Source organism: Zonotrichia albicollis, chromosome 22, assembly GCF_047830755.1.
Source record: "Zonotrichia albicollis isolate bZonAlb1 chromosome 22, bZonAlb1.hap1, whole genome shotgun sequence".
Lineage (NCBI taxonomy): Eukaryota > Metazoa > Chordata > Aves > Passeriformes > Passerellidae > Zonotrichia > Zonotrichia albicollis.
In genome coordinates, this window is record NC_133840.1 from 6,642,425 (window position 1) to 6,667,969 (window position 25,545).

The 25,545-nt window shown below is 43.7% G+C and overlaps 1 protein-coding gene across 12 annotated transcripts in view; it reads right to left on the reverse strand.

The window, feature by feature from the left end:
• The window catches only part of CUX1 (cut like homeobox 1), a 272,878-nt gene that overhangs the window by 133,455 nt on the left and 113,878 nt on the right, over nt 1-25,545 (reverse strand). For all 12 annotated transcript variants that reach the window (XM_074556863.1, XM_074556862.1, XM_074556857.1 and 9 more), the window contains exons 4-6: nt 18,489-18,567; nt 4,281-4,418; nt 128-251 (exon numbers count right to left, since the gene is read on the reverse strand). In XM_074556863.1, coding sequence (XP_074412964.1) covers nt 128-251; nt 4,281-4,418; nt 18,489-18,567 — 341 coding nt within the window. The remainder of the gene's footprint in view (nt 1-127; nt 252-4,280; nt 4,419-18,488; nt 18,568-25,545) is intronic.

Sequence of the window (25,545 nt, forward strand, 5' to 3'; positions counted from 1 at the left end):
CACATAAATCCCAGAATCACTCACTGGATCAGCTCTCTCCAGCCACCAGTCCTGGCTGGGAAGATTGAACAGAAAAACACCTCTCTGCTCCTCCCCAACACCCAGATACACACAGACCCACACTCACCTCTCCTTCTCTGCAAAATCATTTTGTAACTTTTGTTCCTTTTCAAGGGCTATGTTCTCTGCTTGGTTCTTCAGGGTCTGTTCATATTCTCGGATTTTCTCCTTAAGTGCTTTTATTGTAACCTCTGCAGGAAAACAATAGGGGAAGAATGAGTTTACACAGCTCCACGTGGTTCCACAACACAAGGCTTGCTTTACCCTGTAGGCTCAGTGTGTTTTAAACTTTAGCTCTTCAACTCTGACACAAAATCAATGGATATGAGTCCCTTTGGAGACCTTTTACTCCCTAAATGTTAAATTGAACTTTAAGTGTTTAGGTTGAGAAGGATCAATGGAGTTTGCTGGAAAGCAGAGTGAAGAAGGTTCCTCTAACATGAATTTTTTTTTTAAAAAAGAAGAAAAAAAATCAATTGTAAAATATAATATCACCTTATTGACTAGCCTAAAATTAGCTGAGTGCTGAGAGAAGATTAATAAAGTCCCAGTGCAGGTTTAAGTATGCATTTACACACAGGACACTTCATTCACCTGACTGTGCTCATGCCCTATGAGGCAGTTCCACCATGGTTCATGCACAGATGCAATCTCACACTAACTGAGCACATCTCTGGGACACAGCTCTCACACTGAACACATCTCTGGGATACAGCTCTCACACTGAACACAGCTCTGGGACACAGCTCTCACACTGAACACATCCCTGGGACACAGCTCTCACTCCAACTGAACACATCTCTGGGATACAGCTCTCACACTGAACACAGCTCTGGGACACAGCTCTCATTCTAACTGAACACATCTCTGGGACACAGCTCTCACACTGAACACATCCCTGGGACACAGCTCTCACTCCAACTGAACACATCTCTGGGATACAGCTCTCACACTGAACACAGCTCTGGGACACAGCTCTCACACTGAACACATCCCTGGGACACAGCTCTCACTCCAACTGAACACATCTCTGGGATACAGCTCTCACTCTAACTGAACACAGCTCTGGGACACAGCTCTCACACTCACTGGACACATCTCTGGGACACAGCTCTCACACTGAGCACATCTCTGGGACACAGCTCTCACACTGAGCACATCTCTGGGACACAGCTCTCACACTGAGCACATCTCTGGGACACAGCTCTCACACTGAACACATCTCTGGGACACAGCTCTCACACTAACTGGACACATCTCTGGGACACAGCTCTGGGACACAGCTCTCACACTAACTGGACACAGCTCTGGGATACAGCTCTCTAACTGAACACATCTCTGGGATACAGCTCTGGGACACAGCTCTCACACTAACTGGACACAGCTCTGCTGGGATCCAACTGCTGCACTCACAGCAGGCACTGGAGCTCTGCATGTCCCAATTGCTGTTGCTGTCTCATCCTCCATCCCATGGTTTACACACAAACATTGACAATTTTAACTTTCTGAGACACTTGAAAGTTAAAGCAGGGAATTTGCAGAACTCTTCCTTAGGATAAAGGAGCTCTCCTGCATTTCTCCATGCTCAGCAGTGGATGGGAGCAGATGCAGAAACCTGCAGAGCTCCAGCTCAGCATCTCCTTACTGTTCCTACGTGGAAGCCCTGTGATCCCACCCACAGGAAAGGACTGAATCCTTATAGGGCTCACAAGAGGAAAAGCAGCACATCCACCAGAGTATGCTTTGTAACAATAATGGAATTTGGAAAAAGCCTTGGACTGCCAGAAGACTCACAGCAGCAACACAGTTCAGAGTATTCACACCAGGATGCAGGGGGGGGTTAAAGACATCAGCTTATTAACAGATACCATTAATAATACTTGAGGAAAAAATAAAAACTTTTGGATGTGAAAAGTTTTATATTCTGCAGAAAAACCTTAGGAAGACAAACCCTGATATGAAAAATAAATCCTATGGGCTTGGGAGAAAAAACCCTCAATAATACCACACAAACCCACACATCATCTTTTCAAAATCCTGATGCAGAGAGTTGAGCAGGGAGCTGTGAAGCAGACAGGAGGTAGCTGGTGACATGATCTGCTGTCTGGGCACTACCAAAGGCAGCTTGAGCCACTGTGACCACAAAAAAGGGGAAAGAGTGGTAAAAATGCCTGCCAGCAAAGCAGCTGCCTCTGCCTGAAGGAGCAGGGTTTTGCTGGCTGTGCAGAAATCAGCTGAGGCTCATTACTGAGTAACAGGCCGTGAAAAGGACACGTCACCTCTTTTTTTTTTCTTCAGCAAAGGGAAATTCTTCCCTGAGATCTGGGAAGTCGTACAAATCCTGAGCTCTTCCTGAATAGGCAAAGGATGCTCCTTGGCACTGACAGGAGGATGCTGCTCCTGTGGGCAAAGGGGGCTGCACTCCCTCCTGGGCCACCTCTGCTCCAGGTGTTTGTATTTTATATAAACACCTTTATATTCTTCAGATATAAATCTGCAAAAATATTCTGGTATATGGAGAAGATGAGAGCAAAATAATCTTACAAAAATGCACCTTGACTAAATTTCAATATCTGATTTTAAAAGAAAACAAAACAACGAACACAAGAAGTGCACGAAGATGGGGGAAAATTCAACTTTTGTAATAAAATCTGTTTTTACCTTTAAGCACCTAACAATAGAGGTGCTGGACAAGAACAGCTGAATCCTCTACATTGCTTGAAGCACTAAGTACCTTCTTCAGTGCTCAGGTCAGCCACAGCTTGTCAGGCACTGCCATTTATACCAGTTTTGGAAGAAGTTCTTACAGGCACAGTAGAGCTCATACCAACCCTCCAAACAAAGAGATTAACTGATCAAAGCACCCTCAGCTAACAACAGCCTTTTCCCTGGATAGCTTATTAATCCCTGTTTGAAACTGAGAGTAAAACCACTGCACTGGAGTGAAAAACAACAAAATTACAAAGGCTACAGTGAGGAAATGGAGAGGAAGTTCCAGCACACCAGGGAAAATCAAAAATGTCAGTTATGAGTGGTTGTAGCAAAAAACTCTACAAGTCAAGAGCTTTTCCACTTTGTGGGATGAACCCCTATGTCATGCTTGGATGTACTGGATGCACAGCCTCAGGAAAACTCTGCACAGTGAACTGCAATGATTGTACATTTCCAGCAGAAAATACAGTTTTGCTTAGAGCATTACAGTTCCAACATGACATCTCCTGCAGTCCAGCCCAAATCCTGGCATGCTGATACCTGTCCTCTCCAGGGGTCACACCCTCTGCATTAAAAAAATAAATATATATCAAAAGATATAAATGCATAGATGTTCTCTCAGCAAAAAATGAGATTTAACAAAATGAACTTAGTTGCTAACGCAGCTTTCAAATGCTGTTGCTGTGGGTGCAACAGTTTCACAATATAAAAAATAAATTAAAATCTCCATTTTTCCAAATGGCAAGACAATTTACCTTACTACCATCCAGAACTAGGCATTAAAGATGGAAATCTTCATGGATGGGAAACAAAGTGTATGGCTGAGAAATTTTTTTCCTGATGCAGGAAAGTGAATCACAAGAAAACTTAAGCAGTCTAAAAGTCAACAGGCTTTAAATCTCATTGAGATTTTCATGTATTTTCATGTACTTTAGACTCATTAAAACTTAAATAATTTAACAGTAATAGCTTGTATTTACATTGCTCTGTGGATGGTCTCCAGAGTAAAAATAAAGAGTATATGCTGAATGCACTCCAGTAGTACATTTAGATAAGTAAAAACAGCACAGAAAAAGTTCCATTTTGTACAGATTCATATGTAGATACCAAATACTGAATTTTTGTGTTTGTCTGTGCAAGCTGCACATCCTGCAAGTACCAACACCCACGTTCAGCCTGATGTCAGTACCAGCACTGCCTCTCACAAAATGTCACAAATAACGTCAGTCAGGTGTAATTTTCAGTGCTGAAGGCTACAACCAAATATGCAGAATAACAACTCCATCCTCTGACTTGCTGCTACAGTAAATGGAACTTTCAAGAAATCCAAAGTCTGCCCAAAGCCCAGCTCCACACACAATACAGAAGTGGCCCTAATAGGCTATTGCACTTTCTCTACTGAATTTCAACACTACTGTCACCTCTACCTTTAAGAAATAAAACTGAATTCAATCCTTGCCTTCAAATTTCAGTGTGCATTAAGAGCTGATAATGTGGTTGCAACCTACCCTGATTTTTCACCTCGGCGAATTCTTTGTTGTATTCCTCCAGAGTTTCCCTCAGTTTCTGGTTTTCTGTTTCAATATCGTGCATGCGTTGGACCTTCAGCTGAAGCTGCTGCCCCAAATCCAAGGCTGGAACTGGATCTGAAAAAGAAACAGTAAAATAAAATTAAACAAAACAAAAGAAACAGTAAAATAAAATGAAAAATAAAATAAGAAAATTAGAAAAAAGGAACATTTCTGTGACCCAAGCAGTTCAGAGCACAATTGTCCTTTTTTCTCCATTTTGGTGCCAGCAGGGCCTTTCTCTGAGTTATTAGTCCTATACATTCCTCACATCATATATCCTGCAAACTTAAAAAACCAGAAATACTTCATTCTATCTATGATCCCTTTAAATACAGAGCCAGGCTGAGAGGCTGGGGGTGTTCAGCCAGAAGAAAAAAAGCTCTGGGGAGACCTTAAAGCTCCTCCTAGTACCTCAAAGGGGCTCCAAGAGAGCTGGAGAGGGACTTGGGACAAGGACCTGGAGTGACAGGACAAGGGGGAATGGCTTCCCACTGCCAGAGGGCAGGCATGGATGGGATATTGGGGAAAAATTCGTGGCTGTGAGGGTGTTGAGGTCCCAGCACAACCTGTCCTGGTTGTAGCTGCCCCTGGAGCAGCCTGGGATAGTGGAAGGTGTCCTTGCCCAAAGCAGGGGGTGGAACTGGATGAGCTTTAAGGTCCCTTCCAACCCAAACCATTCTGTGAGTCCATGAAATTTTGACACAGCTTCTCCATCCCGGCACTAACCCCCAGGACAGCGTTCCTGGGTGCAGACAATCATGATATAAAGGCACGTGAGAGTTTTAAGTTTCACATTTTTTATTGCAAAATGAGAATTTTGGGGTGAAAAGCAATCAAAATGCACAGCTCACTGACAGCTACTGTCCCTCATTCTGCTGTGCAGGAGTGAATTTCTGAAGCAAACCGTGCCCTCCTGCACAGCAGAGCTCAAACAGGTTCTGTGACCATGGAGATCTGAGTGGTACTTTTTCTAATTGACAGATCAATAATAATCAGAAATGTTGTGTGGATGTAATCAATTCCATGAACCTTGGGTTTGGATCTCTCTTTCTCTTACACTATTAATCAAATGTCCTCTCAGTATTAATTCTCTGACATTCATCCCCTTCTGGTAAAGAGAGTTCTCAGCACACACCTGACATGTACAAGTGTGATTTATTCTGGGATTTCTTCCCAGTCAGGATAGGAAAACTCTGGAGTGTGATGGACTTATAAAAGATTATTGAATATATTTCTGCTATGGGCGCCAGCATCTCTTGTGAAATGGCTGCAAAGATTTAGTCTCCTGTTGAGGAATGCTAAACACCAAACTCAGTGGATCAACAACAGTATATATTAGGGAGTTCACTTAATTTTCAACCACCACAGTCATTAATTTTTCAGACCACCCTCAGTTCCAGTCTCTGGAAACACATAATAAGTCTATTGTACCTCTGTTAACACATTAAGCATGAGCCTGTGTGTTTTTTCAATATGCCAGCGTTGTTGCATAGTTTATAAAAGAATAGCACTGGGTTATGTTGAACTCAGAGACATTCTAAGTAGCAGCCTGCTGCATTTTGTTACTTGGGTTCTTCAACAGCTTATGGCATTACCCTGTTCATAATACAAAATCTAGGTTGCTTGTCATCTGTTCTCTGTACATACATAGTTTATGACTACATAGCTTTTTCATTTATGCTTTTTAGGCCAAATACTTTTCGTTATTATTATCTGTATTAAAATATTTATAATAAATCAAACTTAAAATGTTATTGTGGCAGAGACAGGGGGGTACAGGTAAGGAATTAAATAGAGAGCTGAAGTGGCAGCAGTAGCACGAGCTGCAGTATTTATGGATGGTCCTGTTACGGTGTGGGCTGTCACAACATTCCCCTGCTCCCATGGAGGTCCCTGACCTCCCTCTGCAAGGAGCATTTTGTCACACTCCTGCAGCTCAGCATCCCCCAAAGAGCCAGCCTGGGACATTCATCTGCTGAGCACAAAGAAAGGCTGGATTGTCTCTCCCTGGCCACGGCTGAAATTGTTACAGAAACCACGGATCCTATCGGGCCTGCGATCTTAAGCTTCAGCCGTGGGTATTTCTGTGAAATAGTGATGAAAGAAACTGAACTGGACAAAATTGTGGGTGCACTTTCCCCAACCCTCATTTTAACATTGTAAAAAGCCAGGACACGCACAAGAGGTATTTTGCTCCTAATACACAGGGCTTTTTATATTGAAATCAGCAAAGAATTAAAAGACAAAAATAACATGGGCATTATAAAGTGAATAATGACTAAATCTTTAGTCAAATTTGCAATCCCTGAGAAGCTCTGTGTACAAAATGAAAATGCTTGCAATCTCATAATTATTCATCAGGACATGTATATTTAATTTAGCTCTATTAAAGGTTAATGTTCAAGTAGCAAAACAGCGGCAGAACAAACAAAATGTAAAAAAGTCTCTGTGCATTAAACTTCAAACTCCACTTGAGCCTATTTGAAGGACTAATGGCCTGTAGCCACCAAATACTGCTGGAGGACATGTAAAAAACCCCATGGGTGAAGCACCTCTTAGACTTAATTTTTATAAACGGCATGAAAGAAAACTAATCGTTGTACGACAATAAAATGACCAACCAAGATATTTCGGGCGGAGAGAAAAATCGTTTCTCATGGCAAGCTCCAACGTGCTCTTTTACCTTGAAAAGCCTAAAAACCTGTTATTTCTGGAGTATTTATAAACACCAATTAACCTGAAACAAGTATAAACCTTAGAGTCACAATAGCTTTTTTCCTACCTGAGTGGAGCGGATTAAAAATAAATAAAAATACTCTCCTTTTCCCAACACATGCATGCATGGAAAAGCATACCTTTTTATATTAACCAGGTTTGCAAAGTATGTTTCATGTCATTTAACAGGAGGTCACTGAATTTTTAAACAAGCAATGGACCAAAACTTTCGTTTCATTACACAAACAACAGGCATGCACAGCTCAAAAAAATCAGCTGGCCCTGGCTTATGGAGAGAGGCAGCAAAGGAAATGCCCTTTCTGTGGTCTGTAAGAGAGAAAAATCACCTCGCTGAACACTGAAATATGGAAACCTCATCATACATTATTCCCTTGCTTTGAATTTTCTCTTGTGAAATTCCAGAATCCCTGCTGGGCACAGGATAAATAAAATTTTAAAATAGGAGAAAATTAGTAAAAGGGATCCGATCATCCAGAACTTGAAAAAGCGTTTTGCAAGATCATTACTGCCTAAGAGTAGATTGAGATGTCTATTTTTACACTAAATTCAGTGCATTTTTTCCTCCTGCTTCCTATTCTGCTCGTTTTTCCTAATCCACTTGTTGCACGCCATACCCACAGCGAAGCCCCCTGCATCCTGCGCTTGCAGGCAGCCCAGCACATCTGGATCCGATCCCTGCTGAGGTTTCCTCCACGCCACCACAGTAAAACAGAAACTGCCGAATTTCCAACCCTGCATTTCCCACCCTGCAGAGCCCGTTCCTGCCTCTCCTTCCCCAGGACTGCAGAGCTCTGGGCACATCCCTGCTCACTGCTGGCACACACCTCACCGCCCCCTGGCAGAGGAGCCTCTGTCCCCATGAAGGAGGAGGATGGACACGTCTCAGTGGACGCAGACATGAAAACAATTAATGTTACAAATGCGAAGTGATTTTTATAGTTGTTAATACTTCACATCAAACGAGCTGGTGCGACACAGCCACAGCAACACCTCTCAGGCTGTTCTCACACCACGCACATGCCCTGACGATCAATCTTTTTTCAGCAGCAGGGCAAGGGAATCTTTTTTTTCTTTTTTTTGCTGTTTAGGTAAGGAAAGTACTGACTTCACAAACAATTTTAAAATAAACACTAAGAATTGATTTTGCCCGAATTACGCATTACACAAGGCAGCCCCTCAGCACCCTGGGTGCAGTTTTGAGTGTCACAATGTAAGAAAGATATAAAGCTGTTAGAGTATCCAAAGGAGGGACAGCAGACAACGAAGCATCAGGAGGGGCTGTACAAGGAGCAGCTGAGGGCACTTGATTTGTTCAGCTGGAGGAGACTGAGGAGAGACTCACTGGGGTCTGCAGCTCTGATCTCGGCTCTCTGTGACCAGGGAGGGCAGGAGGGAATGGCTGGAGCTGTGTATGGGGAGGTTCAGGTTGGATATCAAGAGAAAGTTCTTCACCCCGAGGGTGGTGGGCACTGCCCAGGCTCTGCAGCGAATGGGCACAGCTAGAGGCTGCCAGAGCTCCAGGAGCCTCTGGACAATGCTCTCAGGGACGCCCAGGGTGGGATAATTGGGACCAGTTGGACTGATGATCCTTGTGGGCCCTTTCCAGCCCAGGATATTCAATGACTCTCCACTCCAACCCCCGACATCGCTCATCCCAAACCCACCCTCAATCCCCGAGTTACAACAGGGCCATCGCTGACTGCCTAAACTTCCCAAGTGAATTTTGCTGAAGAACCCCATTCCTCGCTCATCCTGCCAGCTGAGGAAGGCACAGCTCCCAGTGCCAGCGATCCCATCCCGTGTTTACACCGCGGGGCTCTCCCCGATCATTACGGCCCAAATGGCCACGGCTGCCCCCGTGCCCCTCGCCCGCTGCCATCCCACTCCCGCCCGCCTTCCTTTTCGCCAGGGCACTCTGGGCTAATGTAATCATACGATTACATAATTAACCCAGCTGTCTCATTAAGAAAATCAACTGGAATTCAGGGCATAATTAGTCATACAGCAATTAGCATGCTGATGAGCAACTGATGAAAAGCTGTCTCGATATAGAGTATGCTGGGACCACCCTCGTTATTTAAGGAGAGGGGGGAAAAGCCCACCTCGGCTCATGGAAAAGGAGCTCCTGCGGGACAGGGAATGTTTAAAGTTTATATTTAACCCTTCGGCCGTGGTCGTTGCTGCTGTGAGGGGTGAGGACCCGGGGGTCCTCAACACCGAGGGGTTTGCCAAACGGAGTGGAAAAACCGTGTCATTGTTTAAATGTACAACTTGCAGCGCGCAGGGCCAAATTACCCTCTCTTCCCTATATATTTATATAAATATATATATTTAACCCCAGGGCTGCGGAGCACTGCTGGATGGGAGCAGTCATGAGGAACGGGCTCCGACAGCCCCGCCGGGAGGGAGCACCGGGACCCCTGAGGGACTGCCCGGAGCCCCGGAGGAGCCGCCGGAGGAACGGCCCGGAGCCCCGGAGGTGCTGCCCGCGTCCCGGGAGGGAACGCAGGGACGCCCAAAGGGACTGTCCGGAACCCTAAGGGGGTTGTCGGGACCCCGGAGTGACCGCCCGGAGCCCGGAGGAACCCCCGGCACCCTCGGCCGGCCCCGGCCCGGAGCGCGACGGGGAGAGCGGCAAAGCCCGGCCTGGATCGCGGAGCGGGCGGCGGCCGCGGGTGCCGGTGCGGTGCCGGGGGCTCCTCACGCGCTGTAAAATCACCACAAATGGGGTCTTTCCCTGCGGTGAGATCCCCACGGATGGGCCAGGGGGCTGCCTAAGAGTGCAGCGCTCTGCTGTGCACTGCCCGAGGTTCGTTCTCGGCTTCTTAGCAAAATACACTCATAGAAAGCAGAGAATCAGAACGGTTTGGGTTGGAAGGGACCTTAAAGCTCATCTCGTTCCATCCCCTGCTATGGGCAGCGACACTTTCCACTATCCCAGGCTGATCCAAGCCCTGTCCAGCCTGGCCTTGGGTACTTCCAGGGTCAGCCACAGCTTCCCCGTGCCAGGGCCTCAGCACCCTCACACGGAACAATTCCTTCCTAATATCTAAATTAAACTGCTTCTCTTTTCCTTTGAATTTATTCCTTTGGTATCATAACATGGAGCTCCTAAAGAGCCTCTTCCAAAACAAAGGACTTGCCTTTTAATAACCCCCCCTCTTCCCTCTTCATTTACAGGCCTGTAACACTGGAAACGATAAGAAAGCAAGTTATGAAACAGTGCCAGAACTACAGGGGCAATTAATAATTTATATCACTGGAAATGTGTTTCCTAAGGTTGGGATCTAAAAATAATTCAAGGAAGGCAACGCGTCTCTTTCAACGCGACTGAATTTCTGCTGCCCAAACCCCGCTGTAAGCAAAGCTTTCTGATCGCTCACCAGAAACGCCCACATGAAACGATAAAGGAGGGGAAAAAATAATAATCCTCCTAAAACACAACTTTATTAACGCGATTTAACTTTTTCAAAGAGCCACGAGTTCAGCCCTGCTGTCACAATACTTCGGTCATGAAGTAAAAGAAGTTTTTTTCCCCATTCCTAAATGCAACTGTTCCTTGCAGGGAATGTTCCTGCCAGAGAAGGATCCCTGGATTACAGACACGGAGAAGCTCCACGAGCTTCTGCTGCAGTAACTGCTTTCGTGGGAGACTGCATGTCTGAAAATAATCTGAAAATGTGTTTTAGAAAAAATAATAATTACATTGTAGCTTTTGAATATTCAAACACCTCACAGCATACTTAATTAATTCATTAATTATTCCCCAGAAATTTCAGGGGTAAATTGAAATAGCCTAGAGAGACTGAGACAAAGATTTCACGGAATAAATGATAGCTTTGCTCCCGTTCCCCTATGACTCCGGTAGCCCAGGGACAGAAGAGTTATAGCCGTAATTCCATTTGAAACAAAGCTCATCATCTCTCCAACTCCTCACTTCATAAAAACCATGAAAAGGTTCTACCTTCAATCAAGAATTATACATATTTTCTTACTCTCCCATCCCACAGGGCTGGGATCTGTGACTTCCTTTTATTTTTTTCCCCACTTTTTAACAGCATTCTCCTCACCCTCCGGCTGTCAGAGCGTTCTGTGCAGGCTGAACCGGGGAATTCAAAGTGCCCACAAGAGGGTGAGTGACTCTCATTTTCCTTACCAGAAAAAAAGGAAAAAAAGCGGAATCCCAAATTGTGCCGACCTCTGGAAGCAGCACAGGCAGAGTGATGGGACCCCCCTGCGTGGGGCTGGGGGAGTGGCAGCAGACCGGCGCCTTTCCTCCCCATTAATCACGGCACGGGCTCCCCAAAGCGCGCAGGGTTAAACGAAACAGCACGGGATGGTGTGCCGGCAATGTAACCGCAATCATACAGATCCCTCCCGGAGTGTGCTCCCTACGTCTTGTGGGCTCTTATTTAAAAACATTCTTTATTTATCTCCCAGCTCGGGAATGGTTACTGCCAGAAAGATGCCCCACATTGAGATGCATCACTATCCTAGAGTCAAATAAAATCACGTAAGGCAGAGTAAATGATCGACTCCTTCACGAACTGCACTGCAGTTCCCCCTATTTTCAAAGGAGTAAGCAAAGTAAATCCTCAGAAAAGTTTTAAATATTAAACGTGGGGTTTGCATAATAGGTAGGGCAGTATTTGATGGCGCTCTGTCAGCTGAAACAGAACCTAATGAGTTACAAGAGAAGCCACTGCAACTGAAAAGGCTCCGATTTGATTGTTAATATTCTAGTAATGGCCCAGGACACTGGAATTTCTGCTCACACTTCGAGCTCAGTGCAAAGGACAGTTACAGAAAAACACTTGAACTTCGAGTTTCGCTTCTCCTACTTTGAGATTATAAAAGAAAAAAGAGCCTTCTCCTATGTTTGAAAGCATTTCTGCTACATTCATCCCTTCTTTCTCCTAAAAGCTTCTGAACAGACTTAGCAATAAACCCTCCAAAAGCTGGGGTTTATTCTAATTCCAGTTCACATTCCTGCAACAGAGAAAGTCCAATACTCCCCCCTCCCTAGCACGCTGTGCCTTTTGCTCCAGCCAGGGCCCTTGGGGCTGCAGCACCACCTTCCCAAGGGCTGCAGGTGAGCACAGCCCCTTCCCGCAGGGATATCTGCTGGGATATCTCCTCCTGCCCAACATTCTTCCTGCCCCTATTCACTGCATCCTTCCCCTTATCTGCACCTCCCCTCTTTCCTTCCGTGCCTCCAGCCTATCAAGTAAAATAGGGCTTGACAACCACACAATAAATTTTTTAAAGTGAATGCTTTAGGGATATTTCTTCCTCTGAATATTTATTCTGGCTTTTACAAAGGAATTTATCCAATTATTAATTCAACGAGAAAAACTAGAGGAAAAAAAAAAAAGCATGTGATCAGACAAGCCCAACTTCAAGCCATGTATTCAGGTAACAGAAATATTTTCAGCTGTTTTGACATGGGATTCAAAAAACAAGGATAAAGTGAATGAGTTCTAAAGATGGGAACTGGCCAGGACTTTGTGCTCCCTCTGAAAATAGCTGTGTAACACTAACAGTGCTGCCCTACCAGCGTGCACACATCCCAAAGTGCACGCTGTGCTGTGGCTCGGGATTCCAGCCCCTCGGGGAAGGAGGCTGAAGTGATTTTCAGCTACTTGCACGTTCCTCAGCACTGGACTGCAGAGGCTGGAGCAGCATCCCGGGAGATTCGGGATATTCAGGAAAACCAAACGGTGGCAGCTCTGCCCCTCTGAGAACTCTGCTCAAATCTCCCCTCTGCAGTCCTTTAAACTCTCACTGCCACTCCTTGCAGATTTGCAGAACAGTTTGGGGAGAATCACTAAATTTCTTCAGTCCACAATTTTTTACAGTACAGATCAGACTCCAGATTTTCCTGTTTGTGCAACTTTCTTTTTACCTGTTCTAAACATGCAGGTGAAAGCATCAAGGATTTTGGTTTCAGATGGGATCCACTCAGCAGCTAAATCACTGCCTGCAGCCACGGGGGTTTATGGCTTTTCACTCTTTCAAGTATAACAATGCTCAATTTTCTGCTTAATTTTATCAGATTTTCAAGTGTGTTTAGAAAGACACCCGACTGCTGCGTTTGAGGGGTGTCTGAGCCACTTCTGTGTCTGTGAGCAAGTTCATTTTGCTTCCTTCCCCCCTGAGAGTACTCACTGTAATATTGTTTTCCTTTCCCTCGAAGGCTGAGAAAAGGCACATTATGAATATGCATTTCCCTTGTACAGTCTGGGGCAGCAAAACTATAAACTTGTTCATTTTATGGGTCTGTCCTTTGTTTTATTCTAACATATTTTATTAGGAAAGAGGTGACAGTTTTGACATGTATTATTAACAAATGAGGAACTGCCTAAAATTTTTCACACTGCAACGATACCAAACATTTCTCAAAAATGGTCTGTGCTGTTCAGCCTCGATGTAGCACAAACTCAGGGTTTACTACGACCTGATCTTGCTCTTTAGACAGTTTTGCCAACCAATTAACCATTATCTCAGACAAGAGTACTCTAAGTATTAACTTTTTCAAACTCTTTTTTGTATTCCACTCTGGGATGTGCTTAAACAGTCCCTCAGAGTGAACCTCTTTTCCCTCACCTCTCTTAATTATCCCCTAAATTTACATTCACCCAGCTCTCCCTACAGGCAGAAAAGGCTGAGGGTACCCAGGTTGAAATTTTAGCACATCATGAGTCATCTGGGTCTGTAAAAGTCTTTATTATACAGACTTTCTTGCCATTAACCTTTCTGCTTAACATTACACTTTCCCAAAAAATCCAAACATGTCACAGGATGTACATAAACACAACAACTTCATACACATTTATCACCTCCAACATAAGCAGCAGATAATTTTTCAGGGGGAAAAAAACCCCAACGAAATCCAAAATCAAACCTGTTTTTCTCTTGCATCACCTTTAACCTCAGGACATTGATCAAATAGGCTTTAAATGAAATTTTCTCACAGCCCAAACAGCAGAGCAAGTCTGAAGAGGGTTGTGAGTTATAAATAATCAAAAGGCAAAGGCTGATAAATGTCTGATTATTTGCAAGCACTGCAAATAAATGTCTTTTCTGCCTTTAGAAGTAATTCCCTTGCACTTTTTTAGTGCTTTACTGATCATTTATTCAAAAAGAACTTTGTGCTTTCTCAGGTAAAGCATTCCTTGAAAAAAGAACACCCTATGCAGGGCAGTTGGAATTTGCAAGGCTGAACTGGGGCTGTGTGTGGACTAAAACACAGCATGTAGTGAGAGGTGAGTGGAAAACTCCTTTGGAAGGAGCCTGCTCCTCCTTTGTGAGACACAGCCCCTACGGCTGGGTGTGCAATTTATGATGGCAAGGAGCAAGGGAAAGATAAAATTTCCACTTCAGCCATCTTTCACTGTTATTGCTTTTGATTGTTTTGACAGGGCACATTAAAAAAAAAAAAATCTTATTTTTACCTTCTCTGTTTTTTGTTATATTTCCCTTGGATAGCAGGTCCTCTGAGCTAAACCCACAGCACACACATTATTTAGCACCCAATCTGGGAAGAGTCTCCAATAAAACCACACTCACATCCCCTTTTACACCCCCTGAGTCCTTTGGTTTCCTGACCAATTTTCTCATTCCCATTAAGGAGAAACGAAACCCATTTCTGGCTGAGCCCTGGAAGGCAGCACAGCCCCTCCAAACCAAGAACAAACAGTTTGCATTAACCTTCCCTCACTCTCAAATGTCCATATGCTGAAAAAACTCTGTGTTTTCCTGTTCTCCAGACTGAACCCAACTGGGTTTAATTGTGCCACATCCAGAGAGCAGATTTGTGTTTAAAGGCAGAATTGTTTCTTTGCCTACACAGGAGCAATACTGAGACAAAGTACTGAGCAAATGCAGCGTGGCACTGGGCTGTAACTGCAGTGATCCCTTGCAGAAAGAACACTCTATTAACCAATTTATCCAGACACTGACACCTGGCATTCCCTTGGTCTCCACATTTGAACTTTTACTTGAAAATTACACCCAAGTTTTGTTTTAAAAAAAATAAAGTAGTGATCACAGTTCCTTTTTGAAATAAAAATATTTAGTGTTTTCAATGCTTACTATTTTTTCCTTTAAAGATTTAGGAGGGGAAAAAAACCCGAATTTTGAATATAACTGTTTCTGCAAGGCAACACCACTTCTCCAAACACACAACAAGGCTCCAATTTCACTTTAAGTGCTTGCAAGATTAAGACCCTAAAAGCCAAGGGTGTTAACATAATACATTTATTTTTTAAAACTGGAGACAAAGGAATCCTGAACAGATGGAAGAAGGTTTCCTCAAAACACAGACCCAACCTCCCTTTACTTCAAAATAAATATATTCACATTATTTTTAAAGGTAAGTTGTGACAACCTTGTTGATTAGTGCAATTCATGTGGCAGGATTCGCTTTTCCCTTGCTCTGTACTGCATACTGAAAATAAGGCAATTAAATGAGAAAATTAATTCCATTAATTAAAAATGTTCAGTCTCGAGCAAGACAGAATGATCTGAGCTGTATAAATGTACATAAACCAAAATGTTTTCCTTGACATGTGCTTTCCTTTAAGAAGGATAAATTTCACAGCACAAAGCAAGGATAATGCTATTTTAACAGCATCATAAAGCTGGAGAGAGATATATAAAAGGTCTGTTTTATCTTTTAAAGAGAAACCCCCTGATGTACATAGGAAAATTTACAAGTAAAATACCACCCTTCCCACAAATTCCTCACTGGTGAGCCTGAGTGAAAACTCTGGTCAGGTCAGGAAAGAAAATCATTAAACTTTCCTGAATCCATAAAGCACTGTAGCTGGAGTTTCAATACAGATCATTTTATAGTAAAATTAAAATAGAAGCCCTTTTTAATTATATAAAGTGTGCACATTATTACTGAGGAGAGAAATACACGCTTTCCTCAAGAACCATAAAATTGGCTGCTGGGAATTAGACTTCAGCTGCAATTATTATATGGTCCTATAAAGGATATTGAAAGTCTGATAAAATTGCACCCTTGTCATGTAACAGCGATGTTTAATGCTAAATAACCACTCTGCAGCATTCCAGGCATAGCTTCCCCCAAACATCATCCTCCCTTCTCACACCAAAAAGAAAACACAGCAGCATTGGGGAGCTAAAAGTGTACCTAAATATTTGAAATACCAAATGAACAGGTCAAAAGATATGTAAAGCCACACGGAGGCAAAGCAGCACATGTGATAAATGAGTAGTGATGGCTGTTTATAAAGGAGAGCTCTCCATGGATACCCACCCAACCCTCCATGGACACTGCCCAACCCAGCAGACTACACAGGATGAGAAGGAATAAAAAAAAAAAAAGAGCAACACAATGAAGCAGAGTGACAAAGAGCAGTGCCATACATTCCTAATGGCTGCTCTCCTTCTCCTTGCAGCATGTGTTGTAAACTGTGAGTATTTGTTACGTGCACGCAGCTACAGGAGACTGATGGAGAACCTGGAATTTACTTCTACCTCAGACCTCCAGGTAAGAGCATGGGCATAAAACCTGGAGATATTTCTCACCCCACAGACTCCACTGCACTCCCAAGTCAGCCAGGCTGAAGATTTTATGTATATTAGGAATATCAAAGAAATATTTCTGTGACAGGTGACATAAGGCACGCGCAGGGACAGCGGGACAGCACAGAAGCTGTGGGTGTGAGAGCAGGGCTGTAAATTTTGCAAATGAAAGAGAAAATTTTTTCTCCTACAAGGAAATCCTGACAAAGTCCCTCACCATTTCATCTAAATCCCGGTGGGTGGGATATAAATCCTACCTTCTCCTCAAGGCTCGGTCTGATCTGCAGCTCAGATCCCAGCACCTGTGATGTGCCAGGCTTCAGCAAGAAGCCTCTGCACAAGAGCACACCAAGGATCCCACACAGCTCTTGTTTGACACCACTTCTCAGTCCTGAAAAAAGCCAGACTGTTCCAACTCAAACCTACTCAGCTTCCTACCAAATTATGGCAGGAAGCTGCAGGGAGCGTTAGTGTGGAGATGCAGGGGCTGCAGTGCCTCTCCCCAGCGCTCATGCCGGACTCCCAGGCTGCAGATATTTGGGAAATATCCAAGATATTTGGGAAAGTTTCCATGGAGGGGTTTCTTTCCAAGCCAGAGCTCCGGGTGCCCATCCCAGGCCCACACTGCTCGTGCCAAGCAATGAGGTCAGGGCCCTCGCTGAGTTACCCACTCCTCCCATGGCATGAGGTGGGCAAAGGGAGCTGTTCTGTGCTCAGCACAATGTTACTGAGAGTCTGAGCAGGACATAAGTGAAGGAAAACTCACAGACCACAGCTGACTAACCTAAAAACAACATTTCCAAGGCATTTCCATTTTTTTGTGGCCCAGGAAGAGCGTGGTGAGTCCCTGCATCCCTACACTGGGCACTGCTCAATTATGAATGGGACAGCATAAAAAGCCACATTTGTTAGCTCACACTGAGCATCTGAAAACACTGACCTTTCAACTAGTTAATCATTAAACTAAAACATTAAAAATTTAATTTTTATTTGAAGCATGCATGAAATGCACTCCTTAAATGGTAAAATCAGTACCAGGGTACTATGAAGCCTTAAAAGTATTGATTACACCTCAAAATCCCTCTTGAGGTATTTTGATTATTATATATATATATAATGTTAATGTTTTGTAAAACTATAAAATGAGACAGAGTCATGTGCCAACAGCTCAGTCAGGCCAAGATGTGGCAGTGGAGACTTGGGCTCCTCACCCCCTCTCAGCTGTGGGTACAGCTGCAAAATGAAAAATCTGCTCAGGCAGTTATTTATTTACCACTGGGGAAAACAAAAAAAATCAGCTCCCAAAATGTAAAAAGAAATGAACTGAAACCAAATGCCAAACAAAGAAAATTCGTTTGCCAAACAAAAGGGAAGTTGAAAACACATACAATAAAGGCCTCTGAATAAAATTTATGATCACACTTACACTGCAGAGAACTGAAATTTGGTAGTGATTTACTTTTCAGTAAGGCTTTTTCTTTTGTTTTTCTTGGAGGGGATGAAAAGTTTTTTCTATCCTTTCTAAGTACAAATATTGCTTTTTCTTGGTGAAGCTTCGAGATGCTTTGTTTTTGTTGTTAAAATTGTCTGAACCCTCTAACGAACAAAATACTGAGGATCACAGAGTACCATAATATAAATTGATTAATAGAAACATTGACATGTAGATGCAATGAGAAATCCTGAAATGTGCCACAGTTACAGTTCTCTCTATTAGAAACAATACAGGAGTCTGTCAGTTCCAGAACAAAGCCATTGCTTGTATTTACCTTATTAAAGGTAGGAAAAATGGCCAGTAGCATTCACACAAACATGAACCATTAGTTTCTCAGAATAAGGGAATAATTAGCTTACCTGGAACATCAATTAATCTCTTATAAACATTCAAGAAGGCTGCCTCTGCTTCTTTGCTTCGTTTACCCAATGCATCAATCTAAAAGGGGAGATGAGAAAAGCAGCTTTAAGGCTTGTTCCAATACAACTCTCACACTCAGAGCTATAAATATAAATTAATAATTTCATGTAAAGCTAGTAAGTACATAAAAAGTGAACCCATGTCTCCTGTGTACATCTCCTATAGAAGCAGTCTTAAAAGACTGTTCCTGCTACATTTGTACTGACTATAAAGTCCATTTTTCAGCCCGATAACAAGCATCAATATTTTCATGACCACTCCTGCCTGTTGTGATTCTTTACTTTAAATCTTTATAAAAAGCCTGGTACTTGCCAGGCAGATTCTCTCCTCTACAACTGTTTTCCTTTACCACTTATTGAGATCTAGCACAGCAAACAGAACTGTGGCCACTTCTGATGCCCCACTCTGCCTTTATTGTGGTAAACAGATTTTTCTATCATTTCCAATAAGCCTGTGAGGAGATGGAAAAATGAACTTGTTGAGCACCCTGTGATACTTAACCCTAAATAACTGTGAATCTTCTACATGCAAAGAAGTTTTCTAATACAGCTCAGGCACAGTCTGCACTCCTGAGCTCCTCTGACCAGCTTCTCCTTGTGTTCTGTAACACACACAATACTCATCTAAGAATTTATTTTTATCATTTTATTATGTTCCCCCTACATCTGTATTTTCATCTAAAACTCCATTGTACAAGGAGAGGCAGCTTAACAGCTCCAAGAATAAAATACCTATTCCACAGCAATTTTTTTCTGTAAACATGTATTTTCCTATTGTAGTGGAAAGCAGAGGATTTTCTATTGCTTCATATTGACAATAAACAACCAAAGTGACTCAGGATCAGATCCAGTGAATTAATACTCCAAAGCAGAGGGACAGAAAGGGAAACAGGAAAGCCTGACACAGCTCTGTGGCAGCTTACCCAAATCAGGAAACCAAAGGCATGGAGATTATCGTTCCCATATTTTAATAAAAGGCAAGGAAGGATCTGAAGAACTGCGGATACAAAGGCCTGATATCAATTCTTCTGTGTATTTGAAAGGCAGTGAATATTATGGAACCATTTAAAGGTGCGGACGTCACCGCGGCCTAAAAAAAGGAAGGCCCTGTCTGAAAAACGTCCTTGAATTCTTTCTCTACATTATTGATTCATAGATAAGGCAGAAACAATGGCCAGAGTTTACTGTATCTGTATTTCAGGAAAGTATCTGATATTTTGTTCTGCAGGAGGGGGATTTGCAGCACTGGGAAGCGTGTGACCAAGCCAGGGCTTTGCCAGCGCCCGGGCTCGGGAAGCGCCGCGTGCCCGGGAGAGGAAGAGGAGGGGAGATAAAGCAGGAGGGTGCTGTGGGGTCAGCCCTGGTGCCACTTGTGTTTGCTTTGTCCTGAAACGCCTCTGTGAGGAGAAGGGAAAGATTTGGGAAGGGAGAGGGGATGATGAAATAAAGCAGGGAGCGGGAGCGCAGCGCGGGACAGCGCGCGGCTGGTGCGGATCACCTCATGGCTGGAAAGGGACTTGTCGGGATCATCACGGGCAGGATTGAGGCCACAAAACCAAAGGACAATCGTAGAAATCACACAGAAGCACAATGCACAAGGTATAAGCCAAGAAAAGGCCTGGAGGGGAGGAGGGGTCAAGGAGGGAAATAAGGACACGGCAGCGTTTGGCAGCAGCAGCGAGGAAATCTTGGGAGATACGGGAGAGGCTGGGAAGAGACGAGTTCTGGCACCACAATGCAAGGCTGTACTTAAAGAAATAAACCAAATTCCTATTCCACTTACATCCCCCCAGGATCTGCATTAATTTATGGAGACGGGTGGAGGTGTGGTGTAACTGACACCTGACCTATTTAGAGCTTATCAAAGGGTATTGGAAAAGTGATAAATGAGCATCAGATGTTGAAGTGATGGAGGATGTGGAGAGCAGATATAAATTCTCAAGAAAAGCTGGCCATGCTGCTCTTTCAGAGTTTATCAACAAAGACCACAGAAAGGCACTGGAATCTCCCAGGGCATCTGACCTGCCACAGAGCAAGGGATTGATGGTTGTGAATAACCCACTTAATAATCTGCATTTGAGCAATCCCAGATGGACTGATGCTCATTAGGGAAGGAGAACAGAAGCAATTGGGAGAGAACATTTTCACACGAGGAGAAGCTGCAATGAGCCTGTGGAACGAAGTGCCAAAGGCAGGGAGGCCCTGGGATGTGCAAATCCATGCTGGGGAGTGTCAGGCACCGCTCGGGGATGGGGTGAGAAGGAAGGGGCACCACCAGGGACGCTTGTGCCGTTGAGCTGTTTCATGGGTGCACAGAGACTCTCTGAAGGCCAAAGCACACCATATGTTACACTTCTGGACTTCAACGTTTCCCACATACAATTTTCGCTCGCTGCTGCTAGGCAGAGAGCAGCCAAATTTAAATTACTATTATTAAATACAATTAGCATTACAGCACTGATTCTGTACTGTATTTTGAAAAATTCATTTGCCCCTTTTATGAAAAGGAAAGCACTTAAAATGCTTCCATTTCTGGGAAATAACAGGATGGATTTGTTTTCCTATTACAGTTTTTCCACATTTTAATAAAGAGCATTTGTACTTTTATTCTCTCTAAGTATTATAGAAGGTATGGTTTATTTGCTTCTTACCAGTTATAGAGTGATGGAAATATAAACCAGATTTGAAACAACATCTTGCAAGGAGATCAGAGACTTTCCAAAGGAAGCAGTTTGTAAATCACAGGTATTTTACACCTTTTTTCACCCTCAAATTCAAAACCAGAATTCCAAACAATCCCACTAGGCAGAAATATGGTTTTATGTTTTAGTAGTTAAAAAAAATAAATCAACCTGTCTGGTTTAAAGTTTTACTAAAAATGAGCACTGCAACTATTTCACATCTTAAAATAAAATTTAGAAAAAGCACTGTGACAACTTTAACTGGAATAAAAAAATAATTAGGCATGCCAACACCCAAGTGCATAAGGAAATATGGGAGGAAAAAGACATCAAAAATCGCAAAATATAAATGAAGTCCAGAGAGAGAGGAAACAGAGCACTGAAATGACATGGAAATATTTGGAAGTTCACTGAAAATTTTTCAAATCAAAGTAAAATTGTTTCAGGAGCCAGCAAGGCTGAGCTGCAATCAGCTCACATTAAAACTGTTCAACTACATTATAAAACTCTTGCTGAACATTTTTATTTGACTCTAAAAACTTCAGGGACCCTGAAAGAAGTCAACTTATAATTACACTCGCGTTGTCTTGACACGAGCTTAGCTCCAAATCTTAATTTATCTAAACCAGGCCCCATTATGTCTTCTCTGAGCAGAAAGAAACAACAGTGACCTCTGTATTCCCCACCACCCCCATAAACATATGTTCACTTTTAAGTTTTGGCATCCTATTTGTCTTGATAATACCACTGGCGCTGCAGTGAGATAACAGAACTGAGACACCAGGAATCCTCCCTGCTCAGCACAGCCTTCATCTCCCTCCTCATCCCTAAAACACCACCAGAGCTCCGTGGAGGAGCTGCAGCCAGACTGGGCTGAGACCTGTCCTCCCTTTGTCCACCTTGTTTTTCCAGGTCAAGAGCTCTCCTAAGTTGATGCTCAGGGTACCTAAGAGATTGAGTGTCTCCCCTTCCCCTCCAGAATCATCTCCCTCCAACCTGCCACAAAGATCTCCATGGTCTGATCCCACTCTCCCTGTGCTGTCTGACTCTTGATCCCCCAAAAGCATGGACAGCCCAGTTCAGGAGTACTTGCTCCCAGTCTCACACCCACTGCACCTGGCTGAAATCAAAATATCAGCAATGAACTGCATGGATTTATCTCCACATTTACTGAAGCACCACAAATCTGGCAGCCAGGCCAGGGAAGGTGCTGAACTCAGGTTTGTGTGAATGTTGCCTCTTTCTGTCGAGCCAAGCTCAGAAGGACAGAAGCCAAGCCTGTAGCTTTAGTTTGGGATCTGTCAGTTTTGATGCAGGAGGAGGTTTCAGCACTAACTCAAGTGTGATGTTTAGTGCCCCACAATCTCCTGAGCAGGGTTTGCAGGGCTGGGATGCTCTGGGCTGTATGAACCTGGTATTGCCTCATGGGCTGCAGTCAGACTGAAGGGTGCACAGGAGCACACCTCTGCTCCTGAATTTAAAGATGGAACACGATGCAAGGAAGCTGGACTGGAAGCCAGATGCCAGCACATCCTGCACTGACACTTGAATTCTCTGAACTGAGGGGTATCAGCACTTGAACACGTCTCCGAGCAGGAGACTGGCACATGTGCTCCTCCCCTTGGATCATCCAGCACAGCTGGGATGCTGCACCCAGCACCCCAAAACAGCTCCTTTGTGAGGGTTCCCAGTTCTGTGTCTGTCTGGCATTACCAAAGCACTGGTGATTTACTCTCAGTGCCACAAATATTCACACAACTGTGATAAATATGAATTCTGCAGTCCCTGCTCTTCCACTTATCCTCATAGCTCTCCACGTTAGTTCCCACTGTTGTTAACTACCTTAACACGTCTTTTACTGTCCTGTACACAGTCTGGAACTAATTTATCAAGCAAAAATAAATTATCTAAAAGAAGATATTTTTCTGTTATGATTTTTAATAAATGGATGCCTTAAGGAGACACCCATCCCTTTTCCCTTACACGTCTTCTGTCGTATTGTTTTGCATCACGAAGTTTTTCCATTTGTCTTCAATTACTACAAGTTACCAAAATACCATTAAGAACTGAAGAACCATATGAAAACAAAGGGAAAAGCACGAGAATAACTCATTAAAGCACCACTCTTTTAAGCCATGCTGTATTCTTGAATAACTGCCTTGGAATCAAATGGCGGCTATAGCAGGAATATTAAAGCATCAGTTTTGCTTTGAAGCCTTTAAATACAGTTGGCTTAATTTCCCTTTCTTAATACCAAGAGATGCCTATATTAATAAATAAATTTATAAAAATAACATTGTAATTTACAAATTAATAAAAATTTATTCACTGTGCCTGTAAGTTCATTTTGCCACTGACAAAAGAAAAAGTAAAAAAATTCTTATTTTTAGTTTTGTTGCAATTAAAACTGTTTTGAAGCAAAATTATAAAGAATTTATTTCTGTGCAGTTGCTTAAGGCATATGGCGTGGATTTTAGCTGGGCTATAAATTCTTTAACAGAATTAAGGACTTCACAGTGGATCCAACACCAATCTGTTTAACAAAGCTGCTTGGGTTGGGACAGAGGTACCAGGAAAGAGCCTGGGAAGGGCACGCCCGCCTCACCAGCTTGTTGGTTTAACCTCGAGTTAAGCAGAGAGCTTTAGGAAGGACTCAAACACCTCAACTTTTCAATTCTGCCGCCTCCACTGTGAAACAGCTGCAACCTTGAACCCTTAAAACCTCCTTTTCCTTTCATGCCCAGATAAATCCTGATTTTCCCAGACAAACAAGGCTGCCATCCCCTGAGGAATGCTCTCCCAGGACAGCTTCTTGCTGCTTTTCCAATCTTTGATCTTCCTTCCCAGTAAAGCAGGCCAGCCCAACATGTGCCTGCAGATATTGAGAGCAGAGCCACAGCTCTGATTCAATCCTGTCTGCCACCCTGCCTTTGGAGCAGCAGCTGTGCTGCCCCTGCTGGACCTCTCCTGGAGCCTCGGATAACCCACCTGGCCTCCCTCTGCCTTTCAGAGCAGCTTTCCCAGCTCCCAGCCCATCCGTGGGGCAGCAGGGAGCAGCCCTGCTCCCTCCTCCTCCTCCTGCTGGGGTGTGATTCAGCTCAGTGGCTCGGTGAGCAACTAAGGAAGGAGAGGAAGAATTTATTTTCCATTGTGCTGGCAAACTGAAGTGACTCACGCTGTGCATTTGCTGGGCTCAGCACGAGGGAGGAGGTGGGACCAGAGCTGGGGCAAGGACACCCCATGGCACGGGTCCCTCATCTCTGCACACATCAGCAGGAACAGCACAAAACCACTGACGGGAATGGATGGCACAGGGGGGCTCAGAGTGCCAAATGTTACCAAAAATCTCTTTATTGATCAATCTTTACAGTAGGAAAGTGGATTAACTTTGTTTTCATGTCTATATGAGTTCATTTTATACACTCTGATGTAATAACACATTACAATTTTCCTGGAGGCTTTGGTGTTTTTCATGCTCAAGTAAAACAAATCAAAGGACAGCCTGCTCCTGGAAATAAGGACTTTGCTCATGGAAGGATAAAGGATACTCCTGAACACCAAGCCACTGCCAACATCCCAGCCCCTCTGACACTTTATTCAAACCCTCACAGTGTTTTCTGTTGTCACAAACCAGTAACTCCAGCAACCAGGGATCCCTAGATCCTATTTCTGTGGAAATAGGGTTGATTTGCAGTATTTTACTCCAATTTGTAAATGTGGGTGCTAGTGAGTAGTCAAATTGTGTTGTACCTGAATTTTAAGGGGTGCAAAAACCTTGTGTGAAACCAGATATGGGATGCCCCAATTTGGCTGCACAATAAATAATTATTTACCTTTGTAATTCTACATTTTGCATCCCAGCCTCTCTCCTTAAGTCAGCACAGGCCAGTCGTGAATTTTCTTAATGCCAAAAAGGTAAAACAAAGAGGTGACCTCTGAACAGGGGACACATCCTTCCCCCAAAACTGAAGGGAGATCTTTCTAGTGAATAAACCAATAAATCATTTGTTCTGTCACCAAAGAGGGAGATGTCAGAGCTTGCCAGTTCTCATCCTCGAGGTTCTGGGAGAGCACAAGGATGGAGAACAACTCTGGCCATGGCAGCCCAGTCGTGTTTGGGAAATGGGGCAGGGAGGAAGGGGAGAAAGCCGGGACAGAGCAGCCTGGGCCACCCCACATCACCCCCAGGTTCCCAGCAGCAGGAGCTAAATGTGAGTGGTGCCCTCAGCTGCCCATGCACCTGCAAGCTCTGACCTGGAACCCACAATCCTCCTCTCCCTCATGGATGATCCAAACTTCTGTTTAGGTATTTTAAA